This window comes from Balaenoptera borealis (assembly GCF_965194805.1).
Source record: "Balaenoptera borealis genome assembly, chromosome: 2".
NCBI classification, from domain to species: domain Eukaryota; kingdom Metazoa; phylum Chordata; class Mammalia; order Artiodactyla; family Balaenopteridae; genus Balaenoptera; species Balaenoptera borealis.
The window spans coordinates 129419707-129438565 of NC_138867.1; the positions used below are offsets into that span (position 1 = coordinate 129419707).

General features: G+C 46.9%; 1 protein-coding gene across 18 annotated transcripts in view; it reads left to right on the forward strand.

The window, feature by feature from the left end:
• Window positions 1-18859, forward strand: part of SLC36A1 (solute carrier family 36 member 1) — a 165763-nt gene that overhangs the window by 44718 nt on the left and 102186 nt on the right. For 5 of the 18 annotated variants that reach the window (XM_082379107.1, XM_082379121.1, XM_082379118.1 and 2 more), the window contains one exon: window positions 7991-12443. The exons of 10 other annotated variants lie outside the window; for them this stretch is intronic. In XM_082379107.1, coding sequence (XP_082235233.1) covers window positions 7991-8262 — 272 coding nt within the window. In that variant the 3' untranslated portion in view covers window positions 8263-12443. Of the gene's footprint in view, window positions 1-916; window positions 5626-7990; window positions 12444-18859 lie in introns of those variants that run through there. 3 more of the 18 variants (XM_082379119.1, XM_082379109.1, XM_082379115.1) reach the window with 3 other exon arrangements.

The window sequence follows — 18859 nt, forward strand, 5'->3', positions numbered from 1 at the left end:
TTCTCAAGCCTGGCTTAGCCTCCGCTACCATATGTTGTGCTTCCTGCCAGGTTCCTCTCCGCTGCGCCCCGCAGGAACCAGCAGTCTCTGATTCACAGACCTCATACTATCCTTAGATGCCTCTTGGTTTTCGCTTTGCTTTTCCTGGCACTGTCTGTGGATCTCACCTCCCTTCTACAGCATGACTCTCAAATGACATGAGCCGCTTTTTTTTTAAAATAAATTTATTTATTTATTTTTGGCTGTGCTGGGTCTTCGTTTCTGTACGAGGGCTTTCTCTAGTTGCGGCGAGCGGGGGCCACTCTTCATCGCGGTGCGCGGGCCTCTCACTGTCGCGGCCTCTCTTGTTGCGGAACACAGGCTCCAGACGCGCAGGCTCAGTAGTTTTGGCTCACGGGCCCAGTTGCTTTGCGGCATGTGGGATCCTCCCAGACCAGGGCTCGAACCCGTGTCCCCTGCATTGGCAGGCAGACTCTCAACCACTGCGCCACCAGGGAAGCCCAACATGAGCCGCTTTAAATCTTCAAGCGCATTGGGTTGTTTTTCCCTTCTCCTGTGGTCGCTTGTGACTTAGCCTTACATTGTCATCTTATTAAAGGGTGCAACCCCTTCATCTCCCAGCCCTAGGCTTCTCTTGCTTTCCCTGGAGACTGTGAAGTAATTGTGGGATTCAGCAGAGGCATTTTACTGTAGCACCAACTTAATTGCATTTATCTGAGTTCATTTGTTTTTGTTTCTCTGTACCTTCAGATCCTTTTGCAGAAGGTTAATTGGTAAGTGATTTTAGATCTTTGATGTAACTGTTTGTTTTCAATTATACCTATAAATTTTAATGGCAGCTCATTTTATTGCTAGTTTGGGTATTTTCTTGTCATTGTCTCAGCTTTCTCTCCTCTTCCTCACCCTCGACCCCAAGGGAAGCAGGAGCATTTGGTCCAGCCTCATTTTTTTTTCCACTTGGAATTCAACCTTCTCACCACTCTTCCCCATCCACCAAAGATGGCTGTGTCTCCTTTTTTTTTTTTTAATAAATGTATTTTTTTATTTAATTTCGGCTGCGTTGGGTCTTCATTGCTGCACGCAGGCTTTCTCTAGTTGTGGCGAGCAGGGGCTACTCTTTGTTGCGGTACACGGGCTTCTCATTGAGGTGGCTTCTCTTATTGCAGAGCTCGGGCTCTAGGCACGTGGGCTTCAGTAGTCGTGGCGCACGGGCTCAGTAGTTGTGGCTCATGGGCTCTAGAGTGCAGGTTCAGTAGTTGTGGTGCACCACGGGCTTAGTTACTCTGCGGCATATGGGATCTTCCCGTACCAGGGATGGAACCCATGTTCCCTGCATTGGCTGGCGGATTCTTAACCACTGTGCCACCAGGGAAGCCCTGTGTCTACTTTTTGATGCTTAATTTCACACTGTTGGAGAGGAGAGGAAAGGAAAATAACACACGTCAGAGACTGGTGCTCATTTTCTTATGATTTCATGTGGGACAGTAGTTACTGCCAGCCTGTATGTTTGGACATGCAGGCTTAGCAGGCCACCTTATGTCCAGAACTTGTGTAGAACAAGAGGCTGGGAGAGGCTGGCTCCACCTGAGGGCAGCCGGGGCTGTACGAAGAGTAGTTTCTTTGGATTCCTTGAGGCCCTAACCTGTCCTTCAGTGGTTCGAACTGATTCTCTGTGGCATTTGCCACTTGAAACATTTTACTTCAGTTAGGTATGAGAATGTCACAAACCTGTTATTGAAGATAGAATAACAACAAAACCATCTCAATTAAGAAGCCTGTTTAGACTAAAATGTAGAACATTCCAAGCAGCCAGACCCTTTAGAGCATGAAGCTTCCAGGTCCAAACAAAGCGGTTTTTCAATGCCTTTTGGCCTTTCCCACGTCTTGGTCTTGCAGCTGTAAAGAAAAAGGGCAGCAGCATTAATAGCTGTACACCGTACTCCCTGTCTCCACCGCGGGGATGGTCGCAAGGCTTCAGCTTCTTCATCTGTAAGATATGAAGGGTATCCGATCACCTCATGTCTAAAATTCTGTGATGCTGCACAGCTACTTTGAGCCTGATTTTGAATTTCTACCAAAGTATTGCTCGAAAAAAGAAAGTTAATGTAAAAACACCTGAAGACTGTCTAGATCTGGAGTAAGTAAAAATGAAATTCCCAGTATCCCAGTGACTTAAAATAATTTTTTTTTGCATTTTATCTTCTGTGTTAATCCTCATGGGCGCTATTTTTTCTTCTTTTTTAAAATTTTATTTATTTTTGGCTGCGTTGGGTCTTCGTTACTGCACGTGGGCTTTCTCCAGTTGCAGCGAGCGGGGGCTACTCTTTGTTGTGGCGCGCAGGCTTCTCATTGCAGTGGCTTCTCTTGTTGTGGAGCACGGGCTCTGGGTGCACGAGCTTCAGTAGTTGCAGCACATGGGCTCAGTAGTTGTGGCTCACAGGCTCTAGAGCACAGGCTCAGTAGTTGTGGCGCACGGGCTTAGTTGCTCCGTGGCAGGTGGGACCTTCCCGGACCAGGGCTCGAACCCGTGTCCCCTGCATTGGCAGGCGGATTCTTAACCACTGTGCCACTACGGAAGTCCCTCATGGGTGCTTTTTACAAATAGTTGCCATCCTAGTGTACATATAACTTTGCCTTTTGCATTTTGTTTAAAATTACATCATGAATATACATATCCTTCATAAATACTTTTATGACCGTGTGGTATTCCATTTTATTGATGAATTGTATTTACTAAACTATTCCTTTAATGTTGGACATATAAGTTGTTTCCCGTGCTTTTGTATTATTTTTAAAATTTATACTCCCACTAAATGAAATTGTATATCCTGTCCAAGACTGCTGTTAATTTTAAAGGCAGATTTCTAGCAATTTAAGAGTCACACAGGTGGGCCTCACCAGCATTGATCATAATAAATAGCAGTAAGCACTTCTGGACACGGGAGCTGTAAGTGTCCAAGGGATTTCTGTCAGTGCGTGTTTGTCTCTAAAGTGCTTTCTGTCCTCTTGTGCATAAGTCAGCTCTTTCTGCTGCTGGTCTACAACCACAGGCTCCAGAATCCCAATCAGTTCCTTCTCTGAACATGGCCATTGGCCTCCTGCTGCTTCAGCAGTTAAAGTCACATTTTCAGTGTTTCTTAACCCAAAGGGAAGATGTTTTGTAATACAGTTGGAGCCCTCTTCACTAATCATGTGGTCTGGTTGTCCTCAGGGCCCCCTTTCTGTTCATGCCACAGCTAGGCTAATGCAGAGGTCTGGCAACTGCCAGTTGGGAGTTTGTGGTCTTCCTCTTTGCATGGAGTGCTGTTTTCGTGGAGGAGTAGGGATAGGGTATTCCCAGTTGGCTGCTTCCCGAGATCTCTGCCTTCTTGGGTTTCTCTTTCTACAGGGCTTTATTTTAACTCATGGAGTAAAGACATTCAGTGCTAGAAGAGGTTTTAGTTGCTCCTGTATCTTTCCCAAGTACTGATTCCCACCTCTGGAATTAGTGAAAACTAGTTTGCCACATTTTGCCTTGTGGTAAACAGATGCCTTGGCTAGTGAGCCCTCAGTTTGGGTCCCTTTCTCTTCCTCTTCCCCCAGTGTATTAGCGGGAGGCTCACTCTTCCCGCCTTCTCCCTCCATTATCTTTCTCCAATGCCAGGCTGTATTTTGGTTCAGCTGAATATCCAGGCCAGGTAGGACAGGAAGACAGTGCTCCGTTTGCAACCCTGTGGTCCTGGCTTTAAAAGAAAAGTTTTGCCCTTTTAAAAATATTTCTATTAAGGATATTTTTGGTAAACATACTTATCTTGTATATCTGTTGAAGTAAAAACAAGAACAAGTGTTTAGATTGCTTTTTAAAGTCATGATGAAATGGAACATCTCCATCCAATCTGAGAAAAGATTCTGATCTCACAAGCTTCTGTTTCTGTTTTCACTTAATTCTTATCAGAGTGGAGCATAACTCATATCATGAAGCACCCATCTGTCCTCCAGGCTAATATGAGAGAGGGAAGGGAGAGGACAGGCTGTCAGAGCTGGGAGGGCTGGGCAGGTCCTCTGACTTATCTCCTCCAGGGGCTCATTGTCTCTGATAAAATCCTCCCTTCTCTTGAGTGGGCTGGAGCATCCTGGGGACCAGGAGGAATAACTCACACTCCCTTTAACGGTACAAAAGCAGGCAGGCTAGAAGCTACGTTTTCGGCCCAACCATGTGTTCTTAGAGCAGAATCCCGTCTCTCCGCTGTGCCACTCTGGAGCAGCACACGTTGCTTCCCAGTTGACAGTGAGTTGAGGGACATATCCCAGAACACATTCCTACGTGACTAAATCTGCATTGCACAGTTCCTTAAAATTTCAGAGTCGAGTGTGACTTGAGTGATCATCCAATGTTAATACAATCACCATGCTTCATGGGTAAATGAACTGAGGCTCAGAATGGGAACTGATTTCCCCCCAGGTCACACACAGCCTACTACTGAGCAGGGACGGGTTATGCTATTAGCTAACATGTATGAAGCACTTGTTATGTGTGTAGCAGTCTAAGTTCTTTACGTGAATGATCTCATTTGACCATCCCTTTTTAGCAGTATGGGAGATGAGTCTTAAACAGGTTAAGTAACTGGCTGGTCAGTGGTGGACTGGAGCCTAGGTTCTGAGTCCAGACCTTTAATCACACTCCTATACCAGCCCTCTCCCAGGCTTAGGTCTGATGGCTGCCTCAGCTGTTTCCACCCCACTGCTCACCCAAACTGGAACATCTGGAGCCACCACTGTGTGGTTAAACATTAGGCAGAGAGAGACCCAGACCCCAGAGAGGGCAAGTGTCTTATTCCAGGTCACACAGCAGATCAACATTCATTGAGCGTCAGGTTATCCATGATGAGAATGCCATCTTGTCATCAGCCTACAGACACTTCACTTCCAACTTTCCTCCATATTCAACCCTGAAGGTTTGAGGGACATCACCAACTCTATTTAGAAATAACTAAAGGCTGAAACAGACTATTTTTAACTTGCAGAGCAAGTTAAAAGCTTATCCTTTTTTTAGACTTTCTGAAGGCTTCAGAACAGTGAGGGTGTTCATGGATAATTGCCATGATGGTTGAATATAGAAGAAAGGAAGAGGAAGGGATTGCCCCAGGGCTATAAAACCCTGGGCGGCAGAGGCACATCTGAGACTCATTTTCCTTGTACCCCCTTTTGTTATCCAGGCTTCAAAATCGTTGTCTGGTGTCCTCTACAAAGCAGAGAGAGGTCAGGGCTGACCTGTACCGGATTCTCTACCACACGATTGTGGTGCATCCCTGGGAAAGCTAACCCGATATCAGACTCCCCCAGTTCTTCACAGACAGGATCTTTCCGCCGATCAGCCAGATCCCCTGTTCTCCCTCCTGCTGCATGTATCATTCTGTATTTTCTTTTTTGGCTGCGTTGGGTCTTCGTTGCTGTGCACGGGCTTTCTCTAGTTGCAGTGAGTGGGGGCTACTCTTCATTGCGGTGCGCGGGCTTCTCACTGCGGTGGCTTCTCTTGTTGCGGAGCACAGGCTCTAGGTGCACGGGCTTCAGTAGTTGCAGCACGCAGGCTCAGTGGTTGCGACACGCGGGCCCTAGAGCGCGTGGGCTTCAGTAGTTGTGGCTTGCGGGCTCTAGAGCGCAGGCTCAGTAGTCATGGCACAAGGGCTTAGTTGCTCTGTGGCATGTGGGATCTTCCCGGACCAGGACTCGAACCCGTGTCCCCTGCATTGGCAGGTGGATTCTTAACCACTGCGCCGCCAGGGAAGTCCGACTCTGTATTTTCTTGATCATCAGGTCTATGATGTGACTGTAGCAGGGGCTTGAGGTGCTGGACTCTAGTCCCAGCTCTGTCACTTTCTATCATTTAAATTCTTCTGACCTTTCCTTCCACAGGGACCATAATAATGTTGTGGAGTTCCGTACCCGTGGAGCAGAGGGAAGTTCAGCTCAGTGAGTGGATGCTCCCCAGTGCTGTCTGCTAGACCCTAGGCGGTCTATGTGCTGGGAGTGTTCTAGGTGTGCTGTCCAGGACAGTAGCCACTAGGCACAGGTGGCAGTTGAGTCCTTGCAATGTGGCCAGTGTGATTGGGGAATGAATTCATTTAGACTGAGACAGCTAGTGACTGTGGCGTTATCGGACAGCACAGCTGCAGAGTGAGTGTAAGACAGGTGATGTGACCCTGCTCCTCCCCTGCTAAATCCCGGCTCCCAGCATGCCTCTCCCTTTACCGCATGGAGTGGTATTCCAGTTTAAAAGTAGATGTTTCTCATAAAGCCTGGCCTCTAGATGCAGCCCACTGCTTTCGTCTGGTGCTCAGCCAAAGAAGCAGCGATCGATTCAGACAATCCATCTGGAGGGTAAAAAGGCTGTATTGGACTCTGGCCAGTACAAGACGTTCTGGCCTCTCACCACTGTGGTGCCTTCCTCAGAGCAATTTAACTACATTTCTACTTTATGAAATGAAGTTAGAACTGAAACCCCCGTGTCTAGTGTGAGTCTCTCATAGGGATCAGTGAGGTTACAGATGTGCCCTGGATCACTACCTCAATGCCCAGGACCTCCGGCTGGAGCCCCGCAGCGGGGAGGACAATCCATCAAAATACATTCGATGACTAACGAGTTAACAATGCACTTTCCATAAGCAACAAGATGTATACCAGTGATGAATAATATTAACTGTATTATGTGCCTGTTGTACACCAGGACTCTAGTTAAGTGCCTGTGTAATCTCCTTTGATCATCGCAACATCTCTGTGATGTAAGAGCTTTTTGTATCCCTGTTTTGCCAACAAGAAAACTGGAAAATAGAAAGGAGCCATGTGTCACTCAAGGCAGAGCCAGGGTTTGCACACAAGTGCCTGATTCCAGAGGCCATAATCCTCAATAAACCTGTGAAACATTGGCCTTCACCCCCGAGTGGAGAGCAGAGTTAGGTGGGAGCAGTGGGGTCAGTGGGCACTGGAATAAGTGTGGTCAGTGGAGCCTCCTCCCCTTGGTTTTAAACAGAGCCGTCTGGCCAGCTGGCTGGTGGTACAGGTGCTGGTGTGCTCTGGAAGCCGATGGCGTTTCCTCATGCAGCCCCCACTCATCTTTTTAAAAAATATTTATTTATTTATTTAATTTTGGCTGCACTGGGTCTTAGTTGCAGCACGCATGATCTTTAGTTGCGGCATGCGGACCTCTTAGCTGCAGCATGTGGACTCCTAAGTTGCGGCATGTGGGCTCTTAGTTGCGGCATGCAGGAACTAGTTCCCTGACCAGGGATCGAACCCGGGCCCCCTGCATTGGGAGCGTGGAGTCTTACCCACTGGACCACCAGGGAAGTCCCTCCCCATTCACCTTTATCATCAGTTGCACCTTCCTCGTGTACACCTGGGCTGAGTTTCAGGTGTGGGAGCCACTGGTTTGTTCTGGCACAGGGACGCAGTCCTCATGGGGGGCCTTGCTTCTGAGGTTGGCCTGCACACAGACCTGCTTCTCCTTTCCCTGTATGAAAACGCTCTGTGCAATGGGGCTGACATGGGATCGTTCCAGAAGAAGGAGGGTGTTCTCCCCGCTTTGCTTCTTGTCATTCAAGTAGAGCGGTTTGTGTCGGAGGTACCCTCAGCGGTAAGAAGATGAGCAGTTGCTCAGAAAAGGTTCACCTCCTCTCCTGCTCTCCACTTGCTCTCCTTTGGTAGGACCGGGTGACCCTGGAATGTAATTTGGCTCCTTTTCCTCAGAAAGGTGGAAGTCAAGGACTGTGGCAGGCGAAGCTGGGAACTCTGGTTTCCAGTCCCAGTTCTGCCATCTTGCTGTGAGACCCGGGTCATGCCACATCTCCGGGCATCAGTTTTCTCATCTGTGGAATGAGAGATTGGACTGGACGATGTCTCAGCTTCCTTGGAGCTCTCCATACTATGAGAAGAACACTTGCTAAATTTGCTGAACAGTGAGGCGGTCTCTCTCAGCTCTGGGCAGTCATCAACAGGCGTGTCCTCTCTCCCACAGGCGTCTTGGCCATCCTCATCCCCCGCCTGGACCTGGTCATCTCCCTGGTGGGCTCTGTGAGCAGCAGTGCCCTGGCCCTCATCATCCCGCCCCTCCTGGAGATCGCCACCTACCACTCAGAGGGCATGAGCCCCGTCACCATCGTCAAGGACGCCCTGATCAGCCTCCTGGGCTTCGTGGGCTTTGTGGTGGGGACGTATGTGACCCTCTACGAGCTGATCCAGCCCAGCAGCACTCCCGTCTTCATCAACTCCACCAGTGCCTTTGTATAGCGGGCTGGGTGCGTTCCCTGCACCGGCCCACTCCGCCCTGTATGTTCCCCAGCACCTGGCCCCAGAGCCTCAGGTAGGGTCCAGGCTCTGGGTAAAGGCAAGGTTGCCATCCACGTACCCTTAACTGGCACCTGGGTTCCCTGAGCCAGGTAGGGGTGAGGGCAAGGTAGAGGGTGGGCAGCAGATATGCAGGAGGTACCTCTAGGGGCAGTGCCATCTCTGTTCATTTGTACTTATTTTAACCCGGAACTTTTCAACTCTTTTCCCTGATCACGCCTCCTCCCTTACTGCCTGCCCTTCTCCTTCTGACCCACCTCATCCAAATTATTCCTGTTGCACAGCTCACTTTATTTAAAAATTTTAGTGTCTCTCACCTCATGTTTTCTCCTTGCCCGGGCCAGGCCTAGATGAAGTCAGTGGGAATGCCCTTCCTTATGCCCTTGCCAGGCCCATCTCTTATCTCTCTCCCAAATATTTTACCTCAATATTCTCCTACCTGTTCAAGTCTCCACCTCGTAGTGGAGCCTACCTAGTAGTTTAAAACCAGCTGCCCAAAGCTGGAGTTTTTAGCCTTCACTGTCTCTGGCGTGCTGTCATCCTCGGCGACACCTCCTCTTCTCCGGTTTCCTCGTGTGGGTCACGGTACTGTTATTATCTTAGTTGCTGGAACTCCTGGAAGGTATCAAGTGCTGCCAAAATTGAAAACATTTATCTTTTATTTAAAATCAGCCTTTGTTTTTAGACTCCGTCTCTGGATCTGGGACTATTGTGAATCGTTCCTTCTTCAGTAAACGCTTACTCAGCTTCTCCCGCTGAGGAGAAGCTTAGTGCAGGAGATGTCTGCTTAGACCCTCAGCACCCTTGGCCCAGGACCCCAGAGGTTTTCATCAGGATCATCAGAGTGTGGACCTTTGTGGGGCACCATGGGCTTTGCCTCCCGTTGACCAGCCAGATTTCCTACTGAGAAGACATGTAAGGACTCAGGAGATGTTTGCCGGTGCACAAGGCCGAGGGGAAGGATGGCCACGTGGGGTGTTTCTCTCCATAGGAGCCTTAGAAAATGGCTGCTTTGTGCATTCAGGCCTGTTTCCCAGCCTCAGCCCCTGACAGACAAGCGGCATGGCAGCGTCCAGGAAGACACCCAGACTCTTGCCATGGACAAGAAGACGAGGCCAGTGTGCCCAGAGCGTGTGAAATTCAGTCCCTAGAGTTTGCAGCAGCTGGTCCGACACTACGAGTGGTGCTCAGTTGTTTACAGTCCCCGGAGGATGAGGAGGATGGGCAGAAACAGTGCCCCGCCCCAAGCTGCCTCCAGGACCTGGACTTCTAAAGGAACCACTTGGTTGGGACTTCAGTCTCCTGTGTTCTAAACACTAATCGTGCCCTTTTCCCCCCCGCCACCCCCGCATGCCTCCCTCGGTATCAGAAAAGAAACAGCCTCAGGGCTGACTCACCTCAAGGTCGGCCTTCAGGTTTGGGAACAAACTGCCAAGAAGGCAGAGGAAGGTCCCTTGCCTTGCTTTTGGCTGCCCCGTCTTCCCTCTTGGTGTGAGAGGTATTGCAGAAGGGTGTTCATTGACTCTCCATCTCTTGAGCTGTGTGTGCGTGTGTGTGTGTGTGTGTGCGCGCGCTCCCCTGCATATATAACAGGGTTCTGCTGTCCTCCACCCCTGCTACCAGGCTCCTACCTGAAAGTGGGGAGAACAGCACCACTTTATCAGGGGTTTTGTTTTTGTATTTCACCAAAGCTCCTAGGGGCTGTGACTCGCCCTCACAACCCCAGCTTTTTCTTTCTCTTCTGTCCCAAAGCCAGATTCTCTCATTGCAGTGACTCCTGACCTACCTAATAATTTATTCACTTAGGAAGATGCAGTCAGTGGTGATTTGGTCTCCCTTAGGAAAATGACACTTTCCCCCATCCTTTCTGCTCTTTGGTGGTCACTCACAGGTGCTTACATGACCAGGGTTCTAGCTGGAGGTGGCAGCAGCCCTGCCCGCTGAAGGCTTTCCCTGCCCTCGGGCTTTCTAAGTATCTTCTAGTACCAAAGTGTAACTTCAAGAACTGTCAGCTCCTGTTTGCAAGCCCCGGTTCCAGCAGTCTTTCCAGAGTGGTCCTGAGAGTTGTTTTCAGCGAGAAGGTGCAGGCCAGTAGAAGGGAGTCAGATGTGTTTCCCACCCACAGCTTCCACGGCAGAGGCTCTGGGCACTGCTAGAGGCAGTCCTCTCCAGGTGGGTCTTGAGACCCGGCCTGTGATGCTGGGACCTGAGGACCGGATGGCACAATACTGAGGTCCTCTGGCCCCAGGTCTCTTGCTTCAGGGCCCCTGCCCAGGGAAGGTGGTGCATAGGAGAGACAGGTCTAGCCTTGGGGCTTCGGGAAGCTAGTTTTCCCTGGCCTTCGTCCTGTTCAATTGCTTTCCCGTGCTTTTGCTGCTTTGACAGCCCGATTGCATGGCTGCTTCAGGAGACCTAGGCAAGGCGGACCCCATGGGGACCTTCCCGCTTGTGCAGTTGCACAGCAATGAGGTGTTGAGTAAAGGGTCGGCCAGAGGTCGTAGTGGCGGAAGCCCTTCCTCTTCTGGAAGCAGCCCGCGGGGCCAGCTCAGGGAAGCTTACTCCTCTGCTACCCACAGGGCTTCTCAGTCAGGGAGCCCTCCCTGCTTTCCTCCCAGTGCTCTCAGGGACCAGCTGCCCAGCCTCTTCCTGGGCCCTGCTTTAGTCTCTGGTGAGAAAGCCCCAGCATCAGTAAGAGACTGGTCAGGGAGCAACAGAGCAAAGGCTTTCAGGAGTGTGAGACCACACCTGCCAGACCAAACCAAACCGTGGGGCTTTCGGGCCCAGTGCTGTTCGGCTCTGTGTCCTCCAGTCTCCCCAGGGCAACCCCAGATTCCATCAGCCCAGAGGTAGCTTCTCAGAGCCCCTTGTTCTGTCCTGCAAATGCCACTATTGGGAGCAGGTTTCCAGCTCCCTGTAGGCAGTATACCTCTCCATAAATGTAGGTTCTTGCTGGGAACAGCATGACCTGGCATCTACTATTCACTTTCTCCTAGAAGTTGTACCATTCACCAGTGGCATTATTTATATTTATGTTGTGCTGTCGTCCAGCTGCTAGGAGCCCTTCATCTGCACAGACCCTGGCCAGAGATATGTGACTGTGTGGCAGTCACACAGTGACTAGAACCTGCTGCTTACACCCTCCTTCTCTGTCACTCACCTCTCCAGCCAAATTCACGGGCTGATGCTCACCATTCACTCTCTAGCCCCAGGCAAGCAGGTACATTAGGAAAACCTTTTCCCCCTCCCTGTTCTCCTGTCTCTCTTTTTTCTAAAATCTCTCCCTTCCTCAATTGTAGGACGTCATCTCTGTTTAATACTACATGTTCACCTCATGCTTTTTGGAAGTGCAGAATCTCAATTTATGTTTGTTTACAGCTCCCTCTATTCACTACTCACCACAAGGGGTCTGTATCAGTTTACTTCATGGCTGATTGGATGTTAAGGCGAGACCCGGCATCGGCCCCGGTCAGAACACAAAGCTGCTTTGTCACAGTGGAAATAAAAAATGCAGGTGGCATGACTTGGTGTACAGGAGTCGGCTCAAAGTCTGCCTTAGAATTAAATTTTTCAAAGTACATTACACGTCTCCAAGGGGAAAAGAGAGTGGTTTGTCTTTGAAATCATGGTCAATACTTTTAGGCAGTCCTGCTGGTTGCAAGGCTGTTTGCTCTCACAGCATCTGCCTGTGGCATTTCTTCCCTGTCCTTGTACCACTGGGTCCTTTCCTGGCCAGGAGACATAAATGGTGCTGATCTAAGGTTGCCAGAGTTGCAGTGGGGAGTGAGGGTGAGGGTGCCTGTTGTCAGCTGTGTTTTTTTGTTTCAATCAAGGTGGTGCTGTAGAAGTGATTTTGTTTTACTGAACAATAAAATTATGTGGCTCTGTTGTAGAACATGTCAGTGGATGTGTGAATAAGAGGAATATGAAAAACTACTGTCCAGCAGGTCTTAATAACAAGACAGTCCTGTACATGTTATGTGCTTGCGTTGGATGTGTGTTTTCCGCATGGTATGTATAGAGATGTGGAGCATGCTGGAGCTCATGGAAGATCTTATTTTGGGTTCTGCACACGGATCATGTGTTAAACTTTTCCTTAATAAATGAATTTTATTTTTGATTTTTGAGAGGTTGCAGTCTGTGTCCTTGTTTTCACTTTTATTTTTTTTTTTTTTTGGTCACTCAGATCCCTTTACTAGATCTTATGTCAAAATGTTTCTGGTTTATGTCACAGAGCTCATCCAGGGGTGTAGTGGGAACAGCAGAACCATCTGTGGATGGAGACTCCCCAAGAAAGGGCGGTAGTTATTTTTCTGTTAGACAATCCTGCCCTTCCTAAGTGTGCTCCTGCTTCTCTCAAAAACTTGAGTAGGAATTCTCAGCCCCCTCTGTGTGTGTCAGATGACCCCCCCAGGACAGGTGTGATGGTCAGTTTTAAGTGTCAAGGTGGTTGGGTGATTGTAGTGAATAACCCAGTTATTCAGTCAAACACTAACCTAGGTGTTGCCTTGAAGATGTTTTATAGATGTGGTTAATGTCCGCAGTCAGTTGCATTTAAATAAAAAGATTATCCTCAAAATGTGGGTGGGCTTTGTCCAATCAGCTAAAGGGCCTTAAGAGCAAAACTGAGGCTTCACTGAGAAAGAAGAAATTCTGCCTCAAGACTGCAGCATCGACTCCTGCCCGAGAGTTTCCAGCTGCTAGCTGGCCCTGTAAATTCTGAACTTGCCAGCCTGCACAATCACTGAAGTCCTTGAAATGTCTGTCTGCCTGTCTGTGTCCCTCTCTCTTTCTCTCTGTTTCCTCCTCTCTCTCTCCCCCCACCACCTCCTATATATATGTAAGTATGAATATCTCCATCTTACTGTTTCTGTTTCTCTGAAGAACCTGACTGATACAAGAGGTAACACCTACCTTGACAAGATAGATTTCAGGACATGCAAGAGATGACTCCCTTTTTGTCACATTTAAGAGGAAAAACAAGGCCATCCAAGCTGCCCCTGAGATGATTTGAATACTGATCTTCATTGACTAACTAGATTAGACTTGTCTAAAAGCAGAGCCCTCAAGGAACACTGTTGAGGTGTAAAACTTTACTGACAGAGGAAGGTGGGGAAAGTATGATGCCTGTTTTCTACGATCAGTGTTACTACTGGAACTGGCGGTGGGTGGATAGGGGGGTCAAAGGCATTCAGTGACTGTTCCAGGACACCAGCCAGCAAGGGGCAGAGTTGGGATACGTATGCGAGCCCTGTGGTTGCAGAACCCAAGCCCTTCCCAAGGCAGTGGCTGCCTTGCCCTCTTTGTTGCAGCCTCAGGAGGGAGGGCCACCCTTAGGGACTATTGAGAGGGTTAGAGAGAATGTTATAAAGTACCTGGCATGAAGGGCTTATGAAACATTTTATGAAACATTAGCTGAATTGAAGAAAACCAAGGCTTAGAGAAAAGCAGTTTTACTTGTTTTTTTGGTTATGCATTCATTATAATCTTGTCTTGCTCACTGGCTTTGGGCAGAGCATTCAACCCTTCTTAGACTGTTCACCTCTTCATGTTTTTATTCCTGCTCATGTCTGTACATAATGCCATAATCCCCCCTTCCAGGTAACCAAGGCCCTCAAGGTAAGCCCACTGCACTTGCACGGACATAAATTGAGTGACAGGGACTGGATTTGGGTCCTAAGTCTAGCTAGGGCGTTTTGCCAAGTAGGCTGGCTTCCTCAGACCCAGCCCATTGCAGACATGTGCCAAGAAACTGTGTGTCTTCAACTGGTACCCTTTACTAGACCCTTGGCCTTTGGTCTCCCCCACCTCTTTTTTAAAAAATTGGGGTATAATTTACCTAAGTCACCTGTTTTTTAAGTGCACAATTTGATGAGTTTGGGCAAATGCATGCAGTCAGCCGACCACCATTTCAATGAAGATCAGAATGTTTACCACCCAAAGGTCCTTTGTGCCCCTCTGCAATCCCATCCCCATGCCACTTGGCCCTTGGAAACAACTGAACTGTCTGTAGTTTTGCCTTTTCTAGAATGTCATATAAATGGAACGTTAAGTATGGTCCTTTCTGTCTGACTTCTTTCACTTTGCATAATGCTTTTTATATTCACCTCTGTTGTGACATGTATCAGGAGTTTGTTTTTATTGCGGAATAATATTCTGTTGTGTGGCTGAACCATAGTTTGTTTATTTACCAGTCGTTGGGCATTTGGGTCGCTTCCAGTTTGGGGTGTTATGAATAAAGCTTCTATAAATATTCATGTACAGATATTTGTGTGGACATATGTATTTATTACTCTTTGGTAAATACCTTGGAGCGGAATTGTGAGGTTGTATGGTTAAGTGTATACTAACTCTATAAGAAACTGGAAAATTGTTTTCCAAAGTGGATGTACCATTTTGGGTTCTTACCAACAAGTTGTGAAAGTTCCATTTGCTCCATATCCTCACTAATACTTCATATTGTGGTTTTTAAAATTTTACCCATCTTAATGGATACGTAGTAGTACCTCATTGTGATTTTAATTTGCATTTGCCTAATGACTACTGATGCTGTGCATCTTTTCCTGGGCTTATTTACCATTGGCCTTTTTTTGGAAAGAAAACCTTTTATTTATAGACAACATGATTGTCCATGTAGAAATGCAAAGTACAGAAATACAGAATAAAATTTACCGCTAGAGACAATTAGCTCATTCGCAATGTTGTGCAGCCGTTACCACTAGCTAATTCCAGGATATCTTTATCACCCCAAATGACAACCATATACACATGAAACACTTCCTATTCCCCCCGGTTTTAAAATGTACCTGGGATTTGTTTTAATTAGGTATGGTAAGGCACACAGAAACAGATATGACTGTCACGAAGGATGAAGTTTTTATACTCACAGATCCATAGAAACAGGAGGCGGAGCCACCTGGGGAAGTGCCAGGGGTGATCCGGAGGCAGAAGAAGAGAGGGGGAAATGTGGGCAGGAGCCTTTATTGAGGTTTTTGTGGGAAAGGCAAGGCAGGGCAGGGTTAGCAAGCTGAGCAGACTTAGGGTTAGGTAGGTAAACACTTTGAGCAGCCTGGGCTGTAGAGGTGGTCCCTAGTTGTCCATAACTGGTCCTGGGGTGATTGAGGGCAGAGACTGTGTTCCAGACTGATTAAATGAGTTGGGTTGGGGTTTGCACTCAGGACTGATTGATTTGCATTTCAAAGGGATGTCCTCAGGCAAGCTGTTTGCTTTCTCCAGGAGTTAGCTGACTCTGGGAGGGGCAATCCCCCTCTGGGTCCACAAGGCCCCAAGATGTCAAAGCATCATAAAATACAGAAAATAGAAAACATGATTAATACACCCCCTCCTCCTAACCCTTGGCAACTACTAATCTGCTTTCTGTCTCTATGGATTTGCCTATTCTGGATATTTCATATAAATGGAACCATGCAATACGTGACCTTTTTTTCTGGCTTCTTTCATTTTGCATCATGTTGTCAAGGTCCATGTTGTAGTATTTCATTCCCCAGCAGCAAGCACAGGGCTGTTTTCTGTTTCTTGGTTTTGTTACTCCGTGTAACCAGCATCTTGATCACCTCGTCTCCTCCTCCTTCACCTTCCTCTTCATCAAGCTGACCATTTTCCTTCTTTTCTTGGTTCCCAAGTTCCCTGATTCCTTGGTTCCCTGGTCCCCTGGTCTATCTTCTTTAGTAAGGTATTCATTCAAATAATTTTCCTCCTTTAAAATTTGGTTTTTAAAAAAATTAAGCTTTTTATTTTGAAGTAGTCATAGATTCACAGGAAGGTGCAGAGAAATAGGGAGATCCAGTGCACCTTTCACCCAGTCTCTCCCAGTGTTGACAGCTTGAAAACTATAGTACATTATCAAAACCAGGAAATTGACATTAGCACAATCCATCGAGCTCATTCTTGTTCCTCCAGTTATATATGCACTCGTTTGAGTGTGTGCATGTTCGTGTATGTGTGTTTGTGTAGCTCAAAGCAGTTTTATCACGTGTGGCTTCTTCTACCACAATCAAGATGCTTAACTGTACCATCACCACAAGACTCCTTCATGCTACCCCTTTACAGACACATCCATGCCCTGCACCTTCCCAACATCCCCTAACCCCTGGCAACCACTAATCTGTTTGTCCTTCATCTCTGTCATTGTTATTTCATGAATGTTCTATAAATGTAATTATACTCTATGTGTCCTTTTGAGTTTGGCTTCTTTCACTCAGCGTAATTTCCTTGAGGATCATTCATGTTGGTGCATGTATGAAGCGTTCATTCCTTTTCATTGCTGAGTAGTATTCCGTGGCATGGATGTACCACAGTTTATCCATTTACCCATTGAAGGAAATTTGCATAGCTTCCAGGTCTGGCTATTACAAATAAATCTGCTGTGAATACTCATGTACAAGTTTCTTTATGAAGATAAGTTTTTATTTCTCTGGGATGTTATGTCAGGAGTACAATTGCTGGGTTGTATGGCAAGCCCGTTTTTAGTGTTAAAAGTATTTTGCAAACCATTTTCCAGAGTGACTGTACCATTTTACATTTCTGTCAGCAATGTGTGAATGATCCAGTTTCTTTGCATTCTTGCCAGCATTTGGTTGGTGATGTTATTTTTTATTTTAGCCATTTATCAGATCTTGTAAATGTTTTGTTAGATTTATACCTAAGTATTTAATTTTCTTTGGAGCAATTGTAAATGGTAATGTGTTTTTTATTTCAGTTTCCACATGTTCATTGTTAGTATATAGAAATGAAATTTATTTTTGAGTGTTAAACCTGTCTTATGACCTTTCTGCACTCACTTTGTAGTTCTATGAGTTTTTGGTTAAAATTCTTGGGATTTTCTGTGTAGATAGCACATGTTGTCTACAAATAGAAGTAGTTGTACTTCTTTTCTGATCTATATACCTTTTTTTTTTTTTTTTTGTCTTATTGCACTGGCTAGAACTTTCAGTACTGTGTTAAAAAAGAGTGGTTCCAGTGACATCCTAGCCTTGTCCCTGATCTTACAGGGAAAGCCTTCAGTCTTTCACCTTTCAATATGATGCCAACTGTAAGATTTTTATAGAAGTTCCCCTCTATTCCTGTACTGAGAGATTTTTCTTGAAAACACTGAATGGCTTAATTTTGTTGAATGCTTTTTCTGCGTCAATTGCTATAATCTTAAATTTTTTCTGTTTTCACTGGTCAATATGGTAGATTAAATGGATTCATCTTTGAATATTGAACCAGCCTAGCTTACCTAGAATAAATCCCACTTGGTCATGGAATATTTATATTATATATATATTATACATAATATATACATGAATTGTTTTTTGTTTTTCACTCACCCTGATATTTACTCTGACAAATGTAGGATCCAGAATGGTGCCTTTTTTTTTTTTTTTTTTTAAATGGCACAACTTTTTTTTTTTTTAAACTTTGGGTTTATTTATTTATTTATTTATGGCTGTGTTGGGTCTTCGTTTCTGTGCGAGGGCTTTCTCTAGTTGCGGCAGTGGGGGCCACTCTTCATCGCAGTGCGCGGGCCTCTCGTTATCGTGGCCTCTCTTGTTGCGGAGCACAGGCTCCAGATGCGCAGGCTCAGTAATTGTGGCTCACGGACCTTGTTGCTCCGCGGCATGTGGGATCTTCCCAGACCAGGGCTCGAATCCGTGTCCCCTGCATTGGCAGGCAGATTCTCAACCACTGCGCCACCAGGGAAGCCCCAGAATGGTGCCTTTTTATAAATGAGCAAACCATATGCCGTAACTGCAATTCTTGGCCTGCGTGTACTTTTGCCTCAGGCCAGGTTCCCAGCTGCTACCGTGTTACCTAAAGGCCACATATGTTTCCTTAGGACGGAGTTTCTCAGCCTTGATATTATGTTCATTTTGGGCTGGATCATTCTTTGCTGTGGGGACTGTCTTGTGCCCTGTAGGGTGATTAGCAGCATCCCTAGTCTACCCACTGGACGCCACTTGCACCCTGCCAGTCATGACAACCCAAAGTGTCTCTAGACATGGTCAAAGGTCCGTGTGTGTGTGTGTGTGTGTGTGTGTGTGTGTGTGTGTGTGTGTGTGTTGGGGCAGGGGTATGTTTGGAAATCACCACCCTCTCCATCAAGAACCACTGCCTTAGTACACTTAGCCCCTAACTACCCCAAGCTGGAGGGATGTCTTTTTGTCTTGGCTATGGAACAAAGGTGTGTGGTCATGGATACTACGAAAAGATCTGCCTCTTTAATAGCAGTGATAAAATATCTAACATCTTCTAAACATTGACTATGCCAACCGTGCTAAGTAAGCACTTTACCTATATTATTTTCTTCGGTGCTCAGATCCAGTGAGGGAAGGTGCTGCTAATATCCCCACTTTTCAGACTGAGGCATAGAAGGTTAAATGACTTGCCCAAGATAACACATTTTCTATTATCGTTATTATTATTTTTGGCCACACCACACGGCATGCGGGATCTCAGTTCCCCGTCCAGGGATTGAACACACGCTCCCTGCGGTGGAAGCGCGGAGTCCTAACCACTGAACCTCCAGGGAAGTCCCCAA